Genomic DNA, 18,273 nt, shown 5'->3' on the forward strand with positions numbered 1-18,273 from the left:
TTACATCTAGAAAGTAACATTCGTTTTTCATAATTCTGTAATAAAAGATGTTGATTATCTATTATTGATTAAACTACACATCAATCAAGACAACTAAAAAATTGGTTTAATTCCTGAAACTGGTGCAACATTCCTTATGTGGTATATTAAACTTGAGGAATATAATTATTGATGTTAATTGGCTTAATTAAAATAATACGTTTAATTTTTAATATTATACAACAGATTTTAATCCTATAATAAATTAATTATATTAAAAAAATATTTGAATCTTTTGTGACAATAAATTTTCTATAAATGGATAAATTTGATTTATTTTTATGGGTCATCAAAATTATCAATTCGATAGAAATAATTCCCAGAATGTTCCAATATTGTCGAAATGACAGAATCAATTAATCAAAGTTTGAAATATTTATATATTTCTTAAGAAAATATACAAAAACAATAAATGGAAGTAATTTAGACACTTATTTAATTAAGAAGCTGCATTTTCAATACATAATTGATTAAATTATATTTTTACACACCTAAAAAGTAACATTTGTTATTAATAATTCTGTAATTAAAGATGTCGATCACAATTTTGTTTCTGATTATCTATTATTGGTCAAACCACTTTGGCACATATCAATCAAGGCAACCAAAAATTTGGTTTAATTCCTCAAACTGGTGCAACATTCCTTATATGGTATATTCAACTTGAGGAATATAATTATTGATATTAATTGGCTTAATTAAAATAATACGTTTAATTTTTAATCTTATACACAACACATTTTAATCCTATAATAAATTAATTATTATAAAAAATTATTTGAATTTTTTGTGGCAATAAATTTTCTATAAATGGATAAATTTGATTCATTTTTATGGGTCAACAAAATTTTCAATTCAATAGAAATAATTGCCAGAATGTCCCAATATTGTCGAAATGACAGAATCAATTAATCAAAGTTTGAAATATTTATATATTTCTTAAGAAAATATACAAAAACAATAAATGGAAGTAATTTAGACACTTATTTAATTAAGAAGCTGCATTTTCAATACATAATTGATTAAATTATATTTTTATACACCTAAAAAGTAACATTTGTTTTTAATAATTCTGTAATTAAAGATGTCGATCACAATTTTGTTTCTGATTATCTATTATTGATCAAACCACTTTGGCACACATCAATCAAGGCAACCAAAAATTTGGTTTAATTCCTGAAACTGGTGCAACATTCCTTATATGGTATATTCAACTTGAGGAATATAATTATTGATATTAATTGGCTTAATTAAAATAATACGTTTAATTTTTAATCTTATACACAACACATTTTAATCCTATAATAAATTAATTATTATAAAAAAATATTTGAATCTTTTGTGACAATAAATTTTCTATAAATGGATAAATTTGATTTATTTTTATGGGTCATCAAAATTATCAATTCGATAGAAATAAGTGCCAGAATGTCCCAATATTGTCGAAATGACAGAATTAATCAATAAAAGTTTGAAATATTTATATATTCCTTAAGAAAATATATAAAACAATAAATAGAAGTTATTTAGACATTTTTATTTAATTAAGAAGCTGTATTTTCAATACATAATTAATTAAATTATATTTTTATACACCTAAAAAGTAACATTTGTTTTTAATAATTCTGTAATTAAAGATGTCGATCACAATTTTGTTTCTGATTATCTATTATTGATCAAACCACTTTGGCACACATCAATCAAGGCAACCAAAAATTTGATTTAATTCCTGAAACTGGTGCAACATTCCTTATATTTTATATTCAACTTGAGAAATATAATTATTGATATTAATTGGCTTAATTAAAATAATACGTTTAATTTTTAATATTATACACAACACATTTTAATCCTATAATAAATTAATTATTATAAAAAATTATTTGAATTTTTTGTGGCAATAAATTTTCTATAAATGGATAAATTTGATTCATTTTTATGGGTCAACAAAATTTTCAATTCAATAGAAATAATTTCCAGAATGTCCCAATATTGTCGAAATGACAGAATTAATCAATCAAAGTTTGAAACATTCATATATTTCTTAAGAAAATATAAAAAACACTAAATAGAAGTTACTTAGACATTTTTATTTAATTAACAAGCTGTATTTTCAATACAAAATTGATTCAATTATATTTTATAAACCTAAAAAGTAACATTTGTTTTTAATAATTCTGTAATTAAAGATGTCGACCACAATTTTGTTTCTGATTATTTATTATTGATCAAACCACTTTGGCACACATCAATGAAGGCAACCAAAAATTTGGTCTAATTCCTGAAACTGGTGCAACATTCCTTATATTGAGGAATATAATTATTAATATTAATTGGCTTAATTAAAATAACACGTTTAATTTTTAATCTTATACACAACACATTTTAATCCTATAATATATTAATTATTATATAAAATTATTTGAATCTTTTGTGACAATAAATTTTTTATAAATGGATAATTTTGATTCATTTTTATGTGTCAACAAAATTTTTAATTCAATAGAAATAATTCCCAGAATGTCCCAATATTGTCAAAATGACAGAATTAATCAATCAAAGTTTGAAACATTCATATATTTCTTAAGAAAGTATAAAAAACACTAAATAGAAGTTACTTAGACATTTTTATTTAATTAACAAGCTGTATTTTCAATACAAAATTGATTGAATTATATTTTATAAACCTAAAAAGTAATATTTGTTTTTAATAATTCTGTAATTAAAGATGTGGACCACAATTTTGTTTCTGATTATTCATTATTGATCAAACCACTTTGGCACACATCAATCAAGGCAACCAAAAATTTGATTTAATTCCTGAAACTGGTGCAACATTCCTTATATGGTATATTCAACTTGAGGAATATAATTATTGATATTAATTGGCTTAATTAAAATAATACGTTTAATTTTTAATCTTATACAACAGATTTTAATCCTACAAAAAATTATTTGAATCTTTTGTGACAATAAATTTTCTATAAATGGATAAATTTGATTCATTTTTATGGGTCAACAAAATTTTCAATTCAATAGAAATAATTGCCAGAATGTCCCAATATTGTCGAAATGACAGAATTAATCAATCAAAGTTTGAAACATTCATATATTTCTTAAGAAAATATAAAAAACACTAAATAGAAGTTACTTAGACATTTTTATTTAATTAACAAGCTGTATTTTCAATACAAAATTGATTGAATTATATTTTATAAACCTAAAAAGTAATATTTGTCTTTAATAATTCTGTAATTAAAGATGTCGATCACAATTTTGTTTCTGATTATCTATTATTGATCAAACCACTTTGGCACACATCAATCAAGGCAACCAAAAATTTGATTTAATTCCTGAAACTGGTGCAACATTCCTTATATGGTATATTCAACTTGAGGAATATAATTATTGATATTAATTGGCTTAATTAAAATAATACGTTTAATTTTTAATCTTATACACAACACATTTTAATCCTATAATAAATTAATTATTATAAAAAATTACTTGAATCTTTTGTGGCAATAAATTTTCTATAAATGGATAAATTTGATTCATTTTTATGGGTCAACAAAATTTTCAATTCAATAGAAATAATTGCCAGAATGTCCCAATATTGTCGAAATGACAGAATCAATTAATCAAAGTTTGAAATATTTATATATTTCTTAAGAAAATATACAAAAACAATAAATGGATGTAATTTAGACACTTATTTAATTAAGAAGCTGCATTTTCAATACATAATTGATTAAATTATATTTTTATACACCTAAAAAGTAACATTTGTTTTTAATAATATTGTAATAAAAGATGTCGACCATAATTTTGTTTCTGATTATCTATTACTGATCAAACCACTTTGGCACACATCAATCAAGGCAACCAAAAATTTGGTCTAATTCCTGAAACTGGTGCAACATTCCTTATATGGTATATTCAACTTGAGGAATATAATTATTGATATTAATTGGCTTAATTAAAATAATACGTTTAATTTTTAATCTTATACACAACACATTTTAATCCTATAATAAATTAATTATTATAGAAAAATATTTGAATCTTTTGTGGCAATAAATTTTCTATAAATGGATAAATTTGATTTATTTTTATGGGTCATCAAAATTATCAATTCGATAGAAATAATTCCCAGAATGTTCCAATATTGTCGAAATGACAGAATCAATTAGTCAAAGTTTGAAATATTTATATATTTCTTAAGAAAATATACAAAAACAATAAATGGATGTAATTTAGACACTTATTTAATTAAGAAGCTGCATTTTCAATACATAATTGATTAAATTATATTTTTATACACTTAAAAAGTAACATTTGTTTTTAATAATATTGTAATAAAAGATGTCGACCATAATTTTGTTTCTGATTATCTATTACTGATCAAACCACTTTGGCACACATAAATCAAGGCAACCAAAAATTTAGTTTAATTCCTGAAACTGGTGCAACATTCCTTATATTGTATATTCAACTTGAGAAATATAATTATTGATATTAATTGGCTTAATTAAAATAATACGTTTAATTTTTAATCTTATACACAACACATTTTAATCCTATAATAAATTAATTATTATAAAAAAATATTTGAATCTTTTGTGACAATAAATTTTCTATAAATGGATAAATTTGATTTATTTTTATGGGTCATCAAAATTATCAATTCGATAGAAATAATTGCCAGAATGTCCCAATATTGTCGAAATGACAGAATTAATCAATAAAAGTTTGAAATATTTATATATTCCTTAAGAAAATGTATAAAACAATAAATAGAAGTTATTTAGACATTTTTATTTAATTAAGAAGCTGTATTTTCAATACATAATTAATTAAATTAAATTTTTATACACCTAAAAAGTAACATTTGTTTTTAATAATTCTGTAATAAAAGATGTCGACCACAATTTTGTTTCTGATTATCTATTACTGATCAAACCACTTTGGCACACATCAATCAAGGCAACCAAAAATTTGGTCTAATTCCTGAAACTGGTGCAACATTCCTTATATGGTATATTCAACTTGAGGAATATAATTATTGATATTAATTGGCTTAATTAAAATAATACGTTTAATTTTTAATCTTATACAACAGATTTTAATCCTACAAAAAATTATTTGAATCTTTTGTGACAATAAATTTTCTATAAATGGATAAATTTGATTCATTTTTATGGGTCAACAAAATTTTCAATTCAATAGAAATAATTGCCAGAATGTCCCAATATTGTCGAAATGACAGAATTAATCAATCAAAGTTTGAAACATTCATATATTTCTTAAAAAAATATAAAAAACACTAAATAGAAGTTACTTAGACATTTTTATTTAATTAACAAGCTGTATTTTCAATACAAAATTGATTCAATTATATTTTATAAACCTAAAAAGTAACATTTGTTTTTAATAATTCTGTAATTAAAGATATCGACCACAATTTTGTTTCTGATTATTTATTATTGATCAAACCACTTTGGCACACATCAATCAAGGCAACCAAAAATTTGATTTAATTCCTGAAACTGGTGCAACATTCCTTATATTTTATATTCAACTTGAGAAATATAATTATTAATATTAATTGGCTTAATTAAAATAATACGTTTAATTTTTAATCTTATACACAACACATTTTAATCCTATAATAAATTAATTATTATAAAAAATTATTTGAATTTTTTGTGGCAATAAATTTTCTATAAATGGATAAATTTGATTCATTTTTATGGGTCAACAAAATTTTCAATTCAATAGAAATAATTCCCAGAATGTCCCAATATTGTCGAAATGACAGAATTAATCAATCAAAGTTTGAAACATTCATATATTTCTTAAGAAAATATAAAAAACACTAAATAGAAGTTACTTAGACATTTTTATTTAATTAACAAGCTGTATTTTCAATATAAAATTGATTCAATTTTATTTTATAAACCTAAAAAGTAACATTTGTTTTTAATAATTCTGTAATTAAAGATGTCGATCACAATTTTGTTTCTGATTATCTATTATTGATCAAACCACTTAGGCACACATCAATCAAGGCAACCAAAAATTTGATTTAATTCCTGAAACTGGTGCAACATTCCTTATATGGTATATTCAACTTGAGTAATATAATTATTGATATTAATTGGCTTAATTAAAATAATACGTTTAATTTTTAATCTTATACAACAGATTTTAATCCTACAAAAAATTATTTGAATCTTTTGTGACAATAAATTTTCTATAAATGGATAAATTTGATTCATTTTTATGGGTCAACAAAATTTTCAATTCAATAGAAATAATTGCCAGAATGTCCCAATATTGTCGAAATGACAGAATTAATCAATCAAAGTTTGAAACATTCATATATTTCTTAAAAAAATATAAAAAACACTAAATAGAAGTTACTTAGACATTTTTATTTAATTAACAAGCTGTATTTTCAATACAAAATTGATTCAATTATATTTTATAAACCTAAAAAGTAACATTTGTTTTTAATAATTCTGTAATTAAAGATATCGACCACAATTTTGTTTCTGATTATTTATTATTGATCAAACCACTTTGGCACACATCAATCAAGGCAACCAAAAATTTGATTTAATTCCTGAAACTGGTGCAACATTCCTTATATGGTATATTCAACTTGAGGAATATAATTATTGATATTAATTGGCTTAATTAAAATAATACGTTTAATTTTTAATCTTATACAACAGATTTTAATCCTACAAAAAATTATTTGAATCTTTTGTGGCAATAAATGGATAAATTTAATTTAATTTTATGGGTCGTCAAAATTATCAATTCAATAATTCCCAGAATAATAATTAAAATAATATGTTTAATTTTTAATCTTATACAACAAATTTTAATCCTATAATACATTAATCATAAAATATCTATATATACAAATCTATATAAAATCTGTATAAAATTGTATCAAATCTGTATAAAATATATATAAAATTTACATCAACTCTGCGTCAAATCTATATCAAATCTGCGTAAAATCTGTGTCAATCTGTATAAAAAATCTTTGTAAAATCTATATAAAATCTGAATAAGATCTATGAAAATGGTAAAAGTTTCCTAATCTAAATCCACAGGTCCTAAATCAATTTTGAGCCATTTGGTTGACTCTCTTATTTGACTCACACATGCCTAATTGACCGATCAAACGGCCGATAAAAATCTGTCAGCCGTTTCACTCGAAAGCCAAACACAAATTAGCATGCCGTCCGATTTTCGTTAATCGCGCCCGCCTCAACGAATTCCAGAATCGTTAATTCACTCAAAAGGAGGAAATCCTCGTCACGGACGCTGTCAAAAGGCGAATGGCATTTATGCGATAGTATCGATCGGAGAAATTTCGAATGCATTGTCTGATGGTGTTCGTTGGAGTCTCTTGATTTTATCGATGGACAAATCCATTTATATTGAGATTCGAATTTCTGTTATGTCATTTCGGCAATATTGGGTCATTCTGGGAACTATTTCTGTCGTATTGATAATTTTGTTGACCCACTAAAATAATACAAGTTTATCTATTTATATAAAAATTAAGTCACAAAAGATTCAAATAATTTTTTATAATAATTAATTTATTATAGAATTAAAATGTGTTGTATAAGATTAAAAATTAAACATATTATTTTAATTAAGCCAATTAATATCAATTATTATATTCCTCAAGTTGAATATTTCATAGATTTCATAAATATTTCATAGATATTTCACAGATATTTCACAGTTATTTATTTCACAGATATTTCACAGATATTTCACAGATATTTCATAGATATTTCATAGATATTTCATAGATATTTCATAGATAGATATTTCATAGATAGATATTTCATAGATAGATATTTCATAGATATTTCATAGATATGATATTTCATAGATATTTCATAGATAGATATTTCATAGATAGATAGATATTTCATAGATATTATGATATTTCATGAATAGTTTATAAATATTTCATAGACAGATATTCCATAGATATTTTACAGATATTTCATAGATTTTCACAGATATTTCACAGTTATTTATTTCACAGATATTTCACAGATATTTCATAGATATTTCATAGATATTTCATAGATAGATATTTCATAGATATGATATTTCATAGATATTTCACAGATATTTCATAGATATTTCATAGATAGATAGATATTTCATAGTTATTTCATAGATATTATGATATTTCATGGATAGTTTATAAATATTTCATAGACAGACATTCCATAGATATTTTACAGATATTTCATAGATTTTCACAGATATTTCACAGTTATTTATTTCACAGATATTTCACAGATATTTCATAGATATTTCGTAGATATTTCATAGATATGATATTTCATAGATATTTCATAGATATTTCATAGATATTTCATAGATATTTCATAGATATTTCATAGATATTTCATAGATATTTCATAGATATTTCATAGATATTTCATAGATATTTCATAGATATTTCATAGATATTTCATAGATAGATATTTCATAGATATGATATTTCATAGATATTTCATGGATAGTTCATAAATATTTCATAGACAGATATTCCATAGATATTTTACAGATATTTCATAGTTAGATATTTCATAGATTTCGTAGATTTCATAGATTTCATAGATTTCGTAGATTTCATAGATTCCATAGATTCCATAGATTCCATAGATTTCATAGATTTCATAAGTATTTCTTTACATTATTCTTCAAAGGGCCTAAAATTATGTATTTGTATAGACTGTAAAATAACAAATAATGATAAATTGAAGAAACTTATTTTATAAAAAATAATAACAATGATCAATTCTGGACAGTAAACTCCACGTGAAAATCGAAACTGTTAAAAAAGAGGAAGAGAAGTTACAGAATAATTCCACACAGACATGAAACACCAGAACTGCCAAAAAGATTCTTTGAAAATCAAGCTCTAAAAACATATCCTTAAAATTGTGTAAAATTTAAATTGCATATTGATAATCCTTCCTGTATAGTACCAATATGTATCGATGACCTTCAATGTATATGCAAAAATGTGTGATGTGAGTTGCCTGTCTAGTATAAAAAATAAATTAACAATAAAATCACATTACCTGTAAGCAGAATAGATTATACATGTTTATCACAAAACATGTGACTATAATGTTCCGATAATTTCTGTTAACTAAATATGGAACATACCACTCTGGAAATATAATATTCTTTAGAAAACAGATACCTAATAATTTATTTAACTTAAATATTAATCCTCCCTGTATATCTAACGTATCGATAATGATTCGAGTTGCCTACCTTCCCCAAAAAAACCTATTAATAAACCTAACCTGTGTGCACGTTGAATTTTATTTGTTAACTGTAAAATTTGTGATTTTTGTGAAGTCTTTCTGCCAAATATGAATACCACCGCATATAGAGTTACCAAAAGCTTCTCAACATTGGAAGTAATTAGTTTGTTGGATATGGTATTGAAAAATATAAAAACCATCGAGAATAAGTCAAACGATCCAACCGTATTAAAAGAGAAGGAAAAAGCGTGGAAAAAGATAACAGAAGTGTATAATTCATTAATTTCCTTTAAGAGGGAAACGAAAGAGTTGAAATTAAAGTACAATAAAATCAGATATCGATTAAAAAAGAAGCTGCTAAACAGGACGGACCCCACGACAATAATGGTAACTGAGCATGAACAAAGATTACTGCAGGGTTTGCTAAGATTGGGACAATTGGGGTTGATAACTGGGACGTCATATTCAAACCAACCGGGGGACATCAAGAGGAAGAGGAGCCAATCAACTTCAGAAGAACCAGCAAGCAAAATCAAGGATGGGGTACAAAATGATGGAGAAGGGAGTGATGAACACATGGAGACACATTTAGAACCGTCAAACGATGGTACCAGAGGTGAACCCATTGAGTCAAACGAAACTAGACAATCGACACCAGATAATGATGATATATTTGTTGATTCCGATTCCTCTTATGAAGACTCATCAGATGGCTCATTTTGTGATTTGGTCGAGTTCCATTTCCGATTGCCAATAGAAATTCAAGAAGGGGCGACACAAAATTGTGAAGGTAACGATAGAAGTCCAGATGCCATTCCTGGTACTTCTAGAGATGTACATTTTGATTCACGTTTTGACATGCCTGGTAGTTCTAGAGATGTACAATTTGATTCACACTTCGCCCTGCCTGTTATTTCTAGAGATGAACCATTTGATCCACGTTTTAGCAGGCCTGGTACTTCTAGAGATGGAGAATTTGATCCACGTTTTGGCAGGCCTGGTACTTCTAGAGATGTACAATTTGATTCACGTTTTGCCATGCCTGGTACTTCTAGAGATGTACAATTTGATTCACATTTAGCAATAGCTGGTACTTCTAGAGATTCACACTTAGCCATTCCTGGTACTTCCAGAGATGTACAATTTCATTCATGTTTATCCGTTCCGGGTACTTCTAGAGATGTACAATTTGATTCACATTTAGCCATTCCTGGTACTTCTAAAGACGATTCATACTTAGCCATTCCTGGTACTTCTAGAGATGTACAATTTCATTCACGTCTATCCGTTCCTGGTACTTCTAGAGATGGACATTTTGATTCACGTTTAGCCGTTCCTGGTACTTCTAGAGATGCACAATTTGAGGATAGAGATGAAGGTTGGCAAACTATTGTAGATCCCACCAAAAGAAGGTTGAATCCACTGCCATATTGTTCTAGAGTGGTGCCACGTACACAAACAGTTATAATAGAGTCGATACGAACCATAGAAGAGTCTGAAGAACCTAAACATGCTGTTCATTCTAATGTTGATAATATTGCCTCACGTTTAAGGGCGGCCAGGTTGGAAAATGAAATGAGAAGAGGAATGAGGAACTAATTGGGAAGAAAGTAGACCTCCAAAGGACGATGAAAGAGTTGTTTTTAAATTATAAAATGACAATTACTTAATTAAGTAATATAACATTATATTCTGTAATTAAAAACAATAAATTTTTTAAAAAAATGGTATTTTAATTAATAATATACGTAACTGAAGAATGGAGAAATATTTTTCGAATTTAAAATCAAACTTAGAAAACAAATCAATACTATAGTTAATAATTACAAATATCATTGTGAATTAATAATTTACTAATCTTAAATTTTAGTTTACTTATTTAAACAACTATCACAAAAACGAATTTCCTAAAGAAATAGTTAGTGGAACATGGTATTAATCAAATAGTATATAAAATATATGAAATTGTTTAAATATTAAACAAGAAACCATTGTCAAACTGTCAATTAACTTATTTTAATAACTATACACAATTAATATCCTTTAATTTTAATTGATTAAACATTAAATTTTATAATTAATATGTGAAAATACACTTTAGATATTTTTGGAGGTGTTCTCAGTGTCTTCACAATAGAATTTTACCTTTTCACCAAAAACGAATTTCCTAAAGGAAGAATTAGTACCACATGGTACTAATCAAATAGTATATAAAATATCTGAAATTGTTTAAATAATAAACAAGTCAATTGTCATTTTTAGATTAGATAATTTTTCTTTCAATTTAAAATCTATATTAGCAGGTAGTCCATTCTAGTCCCAAGTTGGGATTATTACATTTGGCAGGTAATTATAATGTACCTATATGTATGAATATATACTTGGAATTAACTTCAATCCTTACAACAAACAAATAACCTTATTCTAGTAAACATGGAAAACTCAACCAAAAGCACCACCAAGGATATCATCAAGGGTACCACCAAGGAAGCCACCAAGGGTACCATAAAGAAGATTAAGAGGGCTACCAATTTTACTGCGGAAGAAATGTCAAATCTGATCGACTTAGTTTTAAACCATCTGGAAAGCATCGAGAACAAGAATAACCTTCCCACAGTCTGGAGTGAGAAGGCCAAAGCTTGGAAGACCATAACGGAGCAGTTCAACTCAAACAAGTCACATTTACAGAGACCCACCAAAGCCCTAAAGCTTAAATACGAAAAAATGAAATGCATGTTAAGGAAGAAAATGCTGCAAAGCAAGACTGAGCCCGTGAGTTATACGGATTATGAGGAGAAATTGTTGTGCGGCTTACAAGGACCGGATGAGGAGTCGTACGTGATAGAGTATGCCAATTGTGGTTCACCAACGGAACAACCGGTGTCTGTAGTACCTGGGGAGAACAAGAGGAAACGGAGTGTTGAATCAACAAGCTCACATGAAGAAGAGGAATTAATATTAAATGCCAACAAGAGTATAAAGTTGGAACCTATGGATGAACTGACAGAGTTACAATTTCAGGAGGCTAAAATGGATTTGGAGATAAAGGAAGCTGAGTTGCGATTGGTTAGGAAGCAAATGAGGTACGAAAAGTTGATGCATGAAATAAGGATGAAAGTATTGATTTTTGACCATGAAGACAAATGGTAATACGAAGTAGAATCAATGATAATATTATTACAAAATATAAAATAATGTAAAGTAGAATCAATTAATAAAAATTTAGATCAACAAGTTGCATAATTATTACTCAATTAATTTTATATAGCAGTTAGTTAGCTAGTCTTCCAAATTGGAGAGGAAAATAAAGAAGGGAAGTTGGTACCAGAAGATTTCAAGTAAAAATTAAATAGTACCAGTTTATTAATTCTTAAATCAATCAATTTCTTTAAGAATGAGACTTTTTCACCCACATTTCACGCTCATGAATTGCATCATAGAAATGAAGACAATAGTCAATAAAACTGACAAACGAGAATGAACATAAACAGTTCTTAGAAGTGCAATAAATACAGTTGCATAAATCATACTGTGTAAAAATGTAGAATCATAAATACAACAATAGTCTAAGATACTTAGAATATACACAAAATGATGCTGTTGTTGATTGATCAAATATTATCAATGGAATTTTTTAAATAAATATGTATGAGGAGGTATTATTTCCCCCAACCACACATTTTACTTCTTTCCAGGTCAGAAATCAAGAAAACTATCGTACGTATGTATATTCATAGCTACGTTAATTAACAATACGTAATTTAAACGATTTATGTTCATAAAAACGATTTAATTTAAATCATTTGACTATTAAAGATGCTATTTCTAAGTACGTGCATAATTAATTGAGTACTTGTAAAATATTTTTCTTTATTCAAATTTACTTTTACGACATTTAATTAACCTACTGGTTCATTATTTAAATCCCCAGGCAATAACTTGAAACAATCAGACAATAAAATATGGTAGCAATATTGTTCGAGAGGATTATGTTTCAAAAGGCTTGTTACACTATTAATAAAACAAATCTTAATTATAATATTGCGTGATACACCTACTACATGCATATCGATTCTTTGCTAATTATTCCAGTGGTGTACGTGAATTGGAGTCCTTAAGAAAGTATTTTTTTTCTTTGAAACTACATTAGTTATTATCGGTACGATCACAAATTATACAGTGGTAAGTACTTAACTTTATAATAAAATCTATGAACTTCATCACATTATTCATTATTCTAGTTTTTTACTATTTTAATAAGCAATGAAGCCATAAGTACATATACAAGGACTATAATCAGAATGGGATATATATTTTTCTGTTGGACGACCGAGGATAACAAAAGGAAAAGAAAATTTAGATAAAAGTCTATATAACCAACAATAAAATACATTGGATAATGACGAGAACAGAAATTTTTGATGACTTCAAAACAGTTCAGGGATTAACTGACTGAACCAAAGTTGCCACTGATTAAGAAAAAAAAATCATGAAGAAACATACCATATATTGAAGATGAAGACATTATAAAAACTATTGTAATATCCATTACATACCCAAATAGTACTAAATTATGTAATTAAATATAGAAAAATATAAATCAAAAGTTAATTGTATTGTCAGTTAAACAATCCAAGTAGATAAATAGTAACAAAAAGAAAACTAAAATAGAGATCTGAACCTAATTCGTTAATAGACGTTCTCAATAGTAATATTATAGTTTATATTACAACAGAATAAATCTTGAACAATTAATTCTGATCATTTGAAGGACAAAACTGAAGAAGGAAATAAAGAAAGAGTGATTAAATATCTGTATTACCATTGGATAACGAAAGAAAAGGGAACATTGAATCAATTTCAAACGTTTCATTGAATGCAAATGTATTAACTTATAACAAGATGAGAAGGATATAAAAGTCTTTGGATAATCCCAAGGATAAATTTACTGAATTACGTTAACAAGAAGTAAAAATGGAAAAGGAAATGAGGTATTTTGTAAAAATAAATATTGATTTAATTTTAATTTAACCTGTTTTTCTTATTTTGTTAAGTCATTTTTCTCATAAGCAGTATTTTATCAATGACTGTGTATTCTGAGACTTGAGAGATTTAATAATTCTTGACATTTCCAATGGTTCCCACTTTCCAAATCATTTTAGTGTACATATCATATTCAACTATTTATCAAGAAATAGAACCATAGGAAGTGTAATACATTTTAGACCAAAAGACAAACAAAAATTGAATAAACTATGATGTATATTGACAATTTTAAGGAAACTTTTTAAAATTTCAAATAAAAAACTAATATAAAATTATATAAAATTTATATATTGTAAAAATAAACACTGATTTAGTTTTAATTTATACTATATTTTGTATTTTGTTAAGGTATTTTGCTTATAAGCAGTATTTTATCAATGACTCTGTATTCTGAGACTTGAGAGATTTAATAATTCTTGACATTTCCAATGGTTCCCACATTCCAAATCATTTTAGTGTACATATCATATTCAACTATTTATCAAGAAATAAAACCAGAAGAAGTATAATACATTTTAGACTAAAAGACATAAACAAAAATTGAATAAACTATGATGTATATTGACAATTTTAAGGGAATTTTTTAGAATTTCAAATAAAAAACTAATATAAAATTTATATATTGAAAAAATAAACATTGATTTAATTTTAATTTAACACATATTTCTTATTTTGTTAAGGTATTTTGCTCATAAGCAGTGTTTTGTCAAGGACTATGTATTCTGAGACTTCAGAGATTTAATAATTTTTGATATTTCCAATGATTCCCACATTCCAAATCATTTTAGTGTACATATCATATTCAACTGTTTATCAAGAAACAGAACCAGAGGAAGTGTAATACATTTTAGATCAAAAGACATAAACAAAAATTGAATAAACTATGATGTATATTGATAATTTTAAGGGAACTTTTTAAAATTTCAAATAAAAAAACAATATAAAATTATATAAAAGTTACATATTGTAAAAATAAACACTGATTTAGTTTTAATTTATCCCATATTTTGTATTTTGTTAAGGTATTTTGCTCATAAGCGGTATTTTATCAATGACTGTGTATTCTGAGACTTAAGAGATTTAATAATTCTTGATATTTCCAATGATTCCCACATTCCAAATCATTTTAGTGTACATATCAAATTCAACCGTTTATCAAGAAATAGAACCAGAGGAAGTGTAATACATTTTAGATCAAAAGACATAAACAAAAATTGAAAAAATTATGATGTATATTGACAATTTTAAGGGAACTTTTTAGAATTTCAAATAAAAACCCAATATAAAATTATATAAAAGTTACATATTGTAAAAATAAACACTGATTTAGTTTTAATTTATCCCATATTTTGTATTTTGTTAAGGTATTTTGCTCATAAGCGGTATTTTATCAATGACTGTGTATTCTGAGACTGAGATTTAATAATTCTTGATATTTCCAATGATTCCCACATTCCAAATCATTTTAGTGTACATATCATATTCAATTGTTTATCAAGAAATAAAACCAGAGGAAGTGTAATATATTTTAGACCAAAAGACACAAACAAAAATTGAATAAACTATGATTTATATTGACAATTTTAAGGAAACTTTAGAATTTCAAATAAAAAACCAATATAAAATTATATAAAATTTATATATTGAAAAAATAAACGTTGATTTAGTTTTAATTTAACACATATTTCTTATTTTGTTAAGGTATTTTGCTCATAAGCAGTTTTTTATCAAGGACTATGTATTTTGAGACTTGAGAGATTTAATAATTCTTGACATTTCCAATGGTTCCCACATTCTAAATCATTTTAGTGTACATATCATATTCAACTATTTATCAAGAAATAGAACCAGAGGAAGTGTAATACATTTTAGACCAAAAGACAAACAAAAATTGAATAAACTATGATGTATATTGACAATTTTAAGGAAACTTTGATTTATATTGACAATTTTAAGGAAACTTTAGAATTTCAAATAAAAAACCAATATAAAATTATATAAAATTTATATATTGAAAAAATAAACGTTAATTTAGTTTTAATTTAACACATATTTCTTATTTTGTTAAGGTATTTTGCTTATAAACAGTTTTTTATCAAGGACTGTTTATTCTGAAACTTGAGTGACTTAATAATTCTTCACATTTTCAATAGTGCCAACAATGCAACATATACTTTTTAAATATTACTAATTCTCTGGACACAACGGTACATACACACTCGAATATACCCTTTTATATTGGAGGAATGTATTAAACTACATTGAATTAAGAGAAAAAAAACTATTTCAAAGAAGATTCAACTCAATTTATAGAAAATACCTTAGATAATACCAAAACGACATGAGTTTCAATTGTTTAGTGATAACCAAACAAGTAAAATTGTTACTTGCTAAAGTAAAACACAACGTCAAATTATTACATTAAAATATAATTAACATAAATTTCCAGCAGGCCAAAGTAGCAGTAGTTTTAATTTTACACATTAAAAAACACACGTCCTGGTCGATTAAACAAAACATCTTAATTAACTAATAAAAATTTAATTAAAAAAAAAAAGCTGTGAACTTAAAATTCTAGCAGAACATCGTTATTTCATCCGTCGGTTGAACAGTTGCATCTGACACCTGGTAATAAGCTACCACCGCATTCCGGTGTAGATTTTAGTGACAGCCGCGATTAACTAACTCACACGCGGTCGTCTCTCGAAATTTTTCCGATAAATAAATGAATTCCCCCATTGTAAAAACGCATAGATAATCTCGATTAAATAAAGGGTATGTTAATGTGCACTTCCTCAATTACCGTCCGGCTTGAATCGAATACTCCGTTCCTGCATTCCGGTAATATTAATCATTACAATAATTATAATTATTAATCCTGTCCAGACAAGCACTATTAATCTGAGTGAGTGAAAGCTTACAGTGATACATAATAGATACGTAGTATAAATTTTTGGTCACATAAATAAACAATAAACAACAAATATGTAGAATAAAATACTGGTTGTGTGTGCAGCGTTTGAAATAAGAGTTAAATCATTTTAAATGTTTTAAAATAAACAAGAATTTAAACAAACAAATCATACGGGATTAAAATTGTGACAATATAAACTTTATATTAACCGAAATATGTATAAAAATGTTTGAAAAACTCACCTACGTTGTGGTTTATGAAATATGATTTTAAAAAATAATTGTTATAATACTAACATTTACATTTTGAAATAACTATACTCCATATATATAAATTAATGTAAATTCTTTGATTTGTTGCTACAAAAACATGTAATTACATGCATAATTTAATTAATTATAAAAATATAAAAATATTAACATTCATATCATTTATTGTACCATATGATTTATTATAATTAGTAAGTAGTTATAATGCAATTATATATTAATCACATAATTAAAATATATTAGTAATAATATTAATACAAATTTTGCTCACTTTATTTTATATGTTGTTTTCATTATTAACAAAACAAAATTAATGTTTCTGTATTCTTCTGTTGCCCAAAAGATAAAGATGTAATAATTGTCGTTACATTTGGATTTTGTGATTACAATTGGGTACTAAAATATATAAAGCATTAAAATTACTTAAATTTGTAATGATTTATTTGTAAATTGTTCTAAAATTTCAGCAATTTGAAATTTATGAGCAACAATATAATTTGACATTGTTTAAATTAATTAGTTATTAATGAATTACTAATCATTAATAATATAAATTAATTAATAATGATTACAATTATGAATATTCATTTATTACATTATATATGTTACAATTAATTACTGAAAAATAATACAAAAATTTATTTATCATTAATATATACTAAAACATGTTCTT

General features: G+C 25.4%; 3 protein-coding genes across 4 annotated transcripts in view; 2 read left to right on the forward strand and 1 right to left on the reverse strand.

Annotated features, from left to right (window-relative positions):
* LOC109603874 (homeobox protein OTX2) overlaps nucleotides 1-18,273 on the reverse strand; it is a 170,845-nt gene that overhangs the window by 149,626 nt on the left and 2,946 nt on the right. The gene's annotated exons all lie outside the window — the stretch shown is intronic.
* Nucleotides 9,394-11,096, forward strand: LOC126264574 (uncharacterized). The gene has a single exon (XM_049963046.1). It carries the CDS (start codon nucleotides 9,480-9,482, stop codon nucleotides 10,968-10,970), a length of 1,491 nt encoding a protein of 496 aa, XP_049819003.1. The 5' UTR covers nucleotides 9,394-9,479; the 3' UTR covers nucleotides 10,971-11,096.
* On the forward strand, nucleotides 11,805-12,522 carry LOC126264465 (uncharacterized). The gene has a single exon (XM_049962544.1). It carries the CDS (start codon nucleotides 11,805-11,807, stop codon nucleotides 12,519-12,521), a length of 717 nt encoding a protein of 238 aa, XP_049818501.1. The 3' UTR covers nucleotide 12,522.

This window comes from Aethina tumida, chromosome 2 (genome assembly GCF_024364675.1).
Source record: "Aethina tumida isolate Nest 87 chromosome 2, icAetTumi1.1, whole genome shotgun sequence".
Taxonomy (NCBI): Eukaryota; Metazoa; Arthropoda; class Insecta; order Coleoptera; family Nitidulidae; genus Aethina; species Aethina tumida.

Excerpts from the sequence above, each read along its gene's own strand:
- LOC126264574 (XM_049963046.1), top strand. The coding sequence starts at position 9,480 with ATGAATACCACCGCATATAGAGTTACCAAAAGCTTCTCAACATTGGAA.
- LOC126264465 (XM_049962544.1), top strand. The coding sequence starts at position 11,805 with ATGGAAAACTCAACCAAAAGCACCACCAAGGATATCATCAAGGGTACC.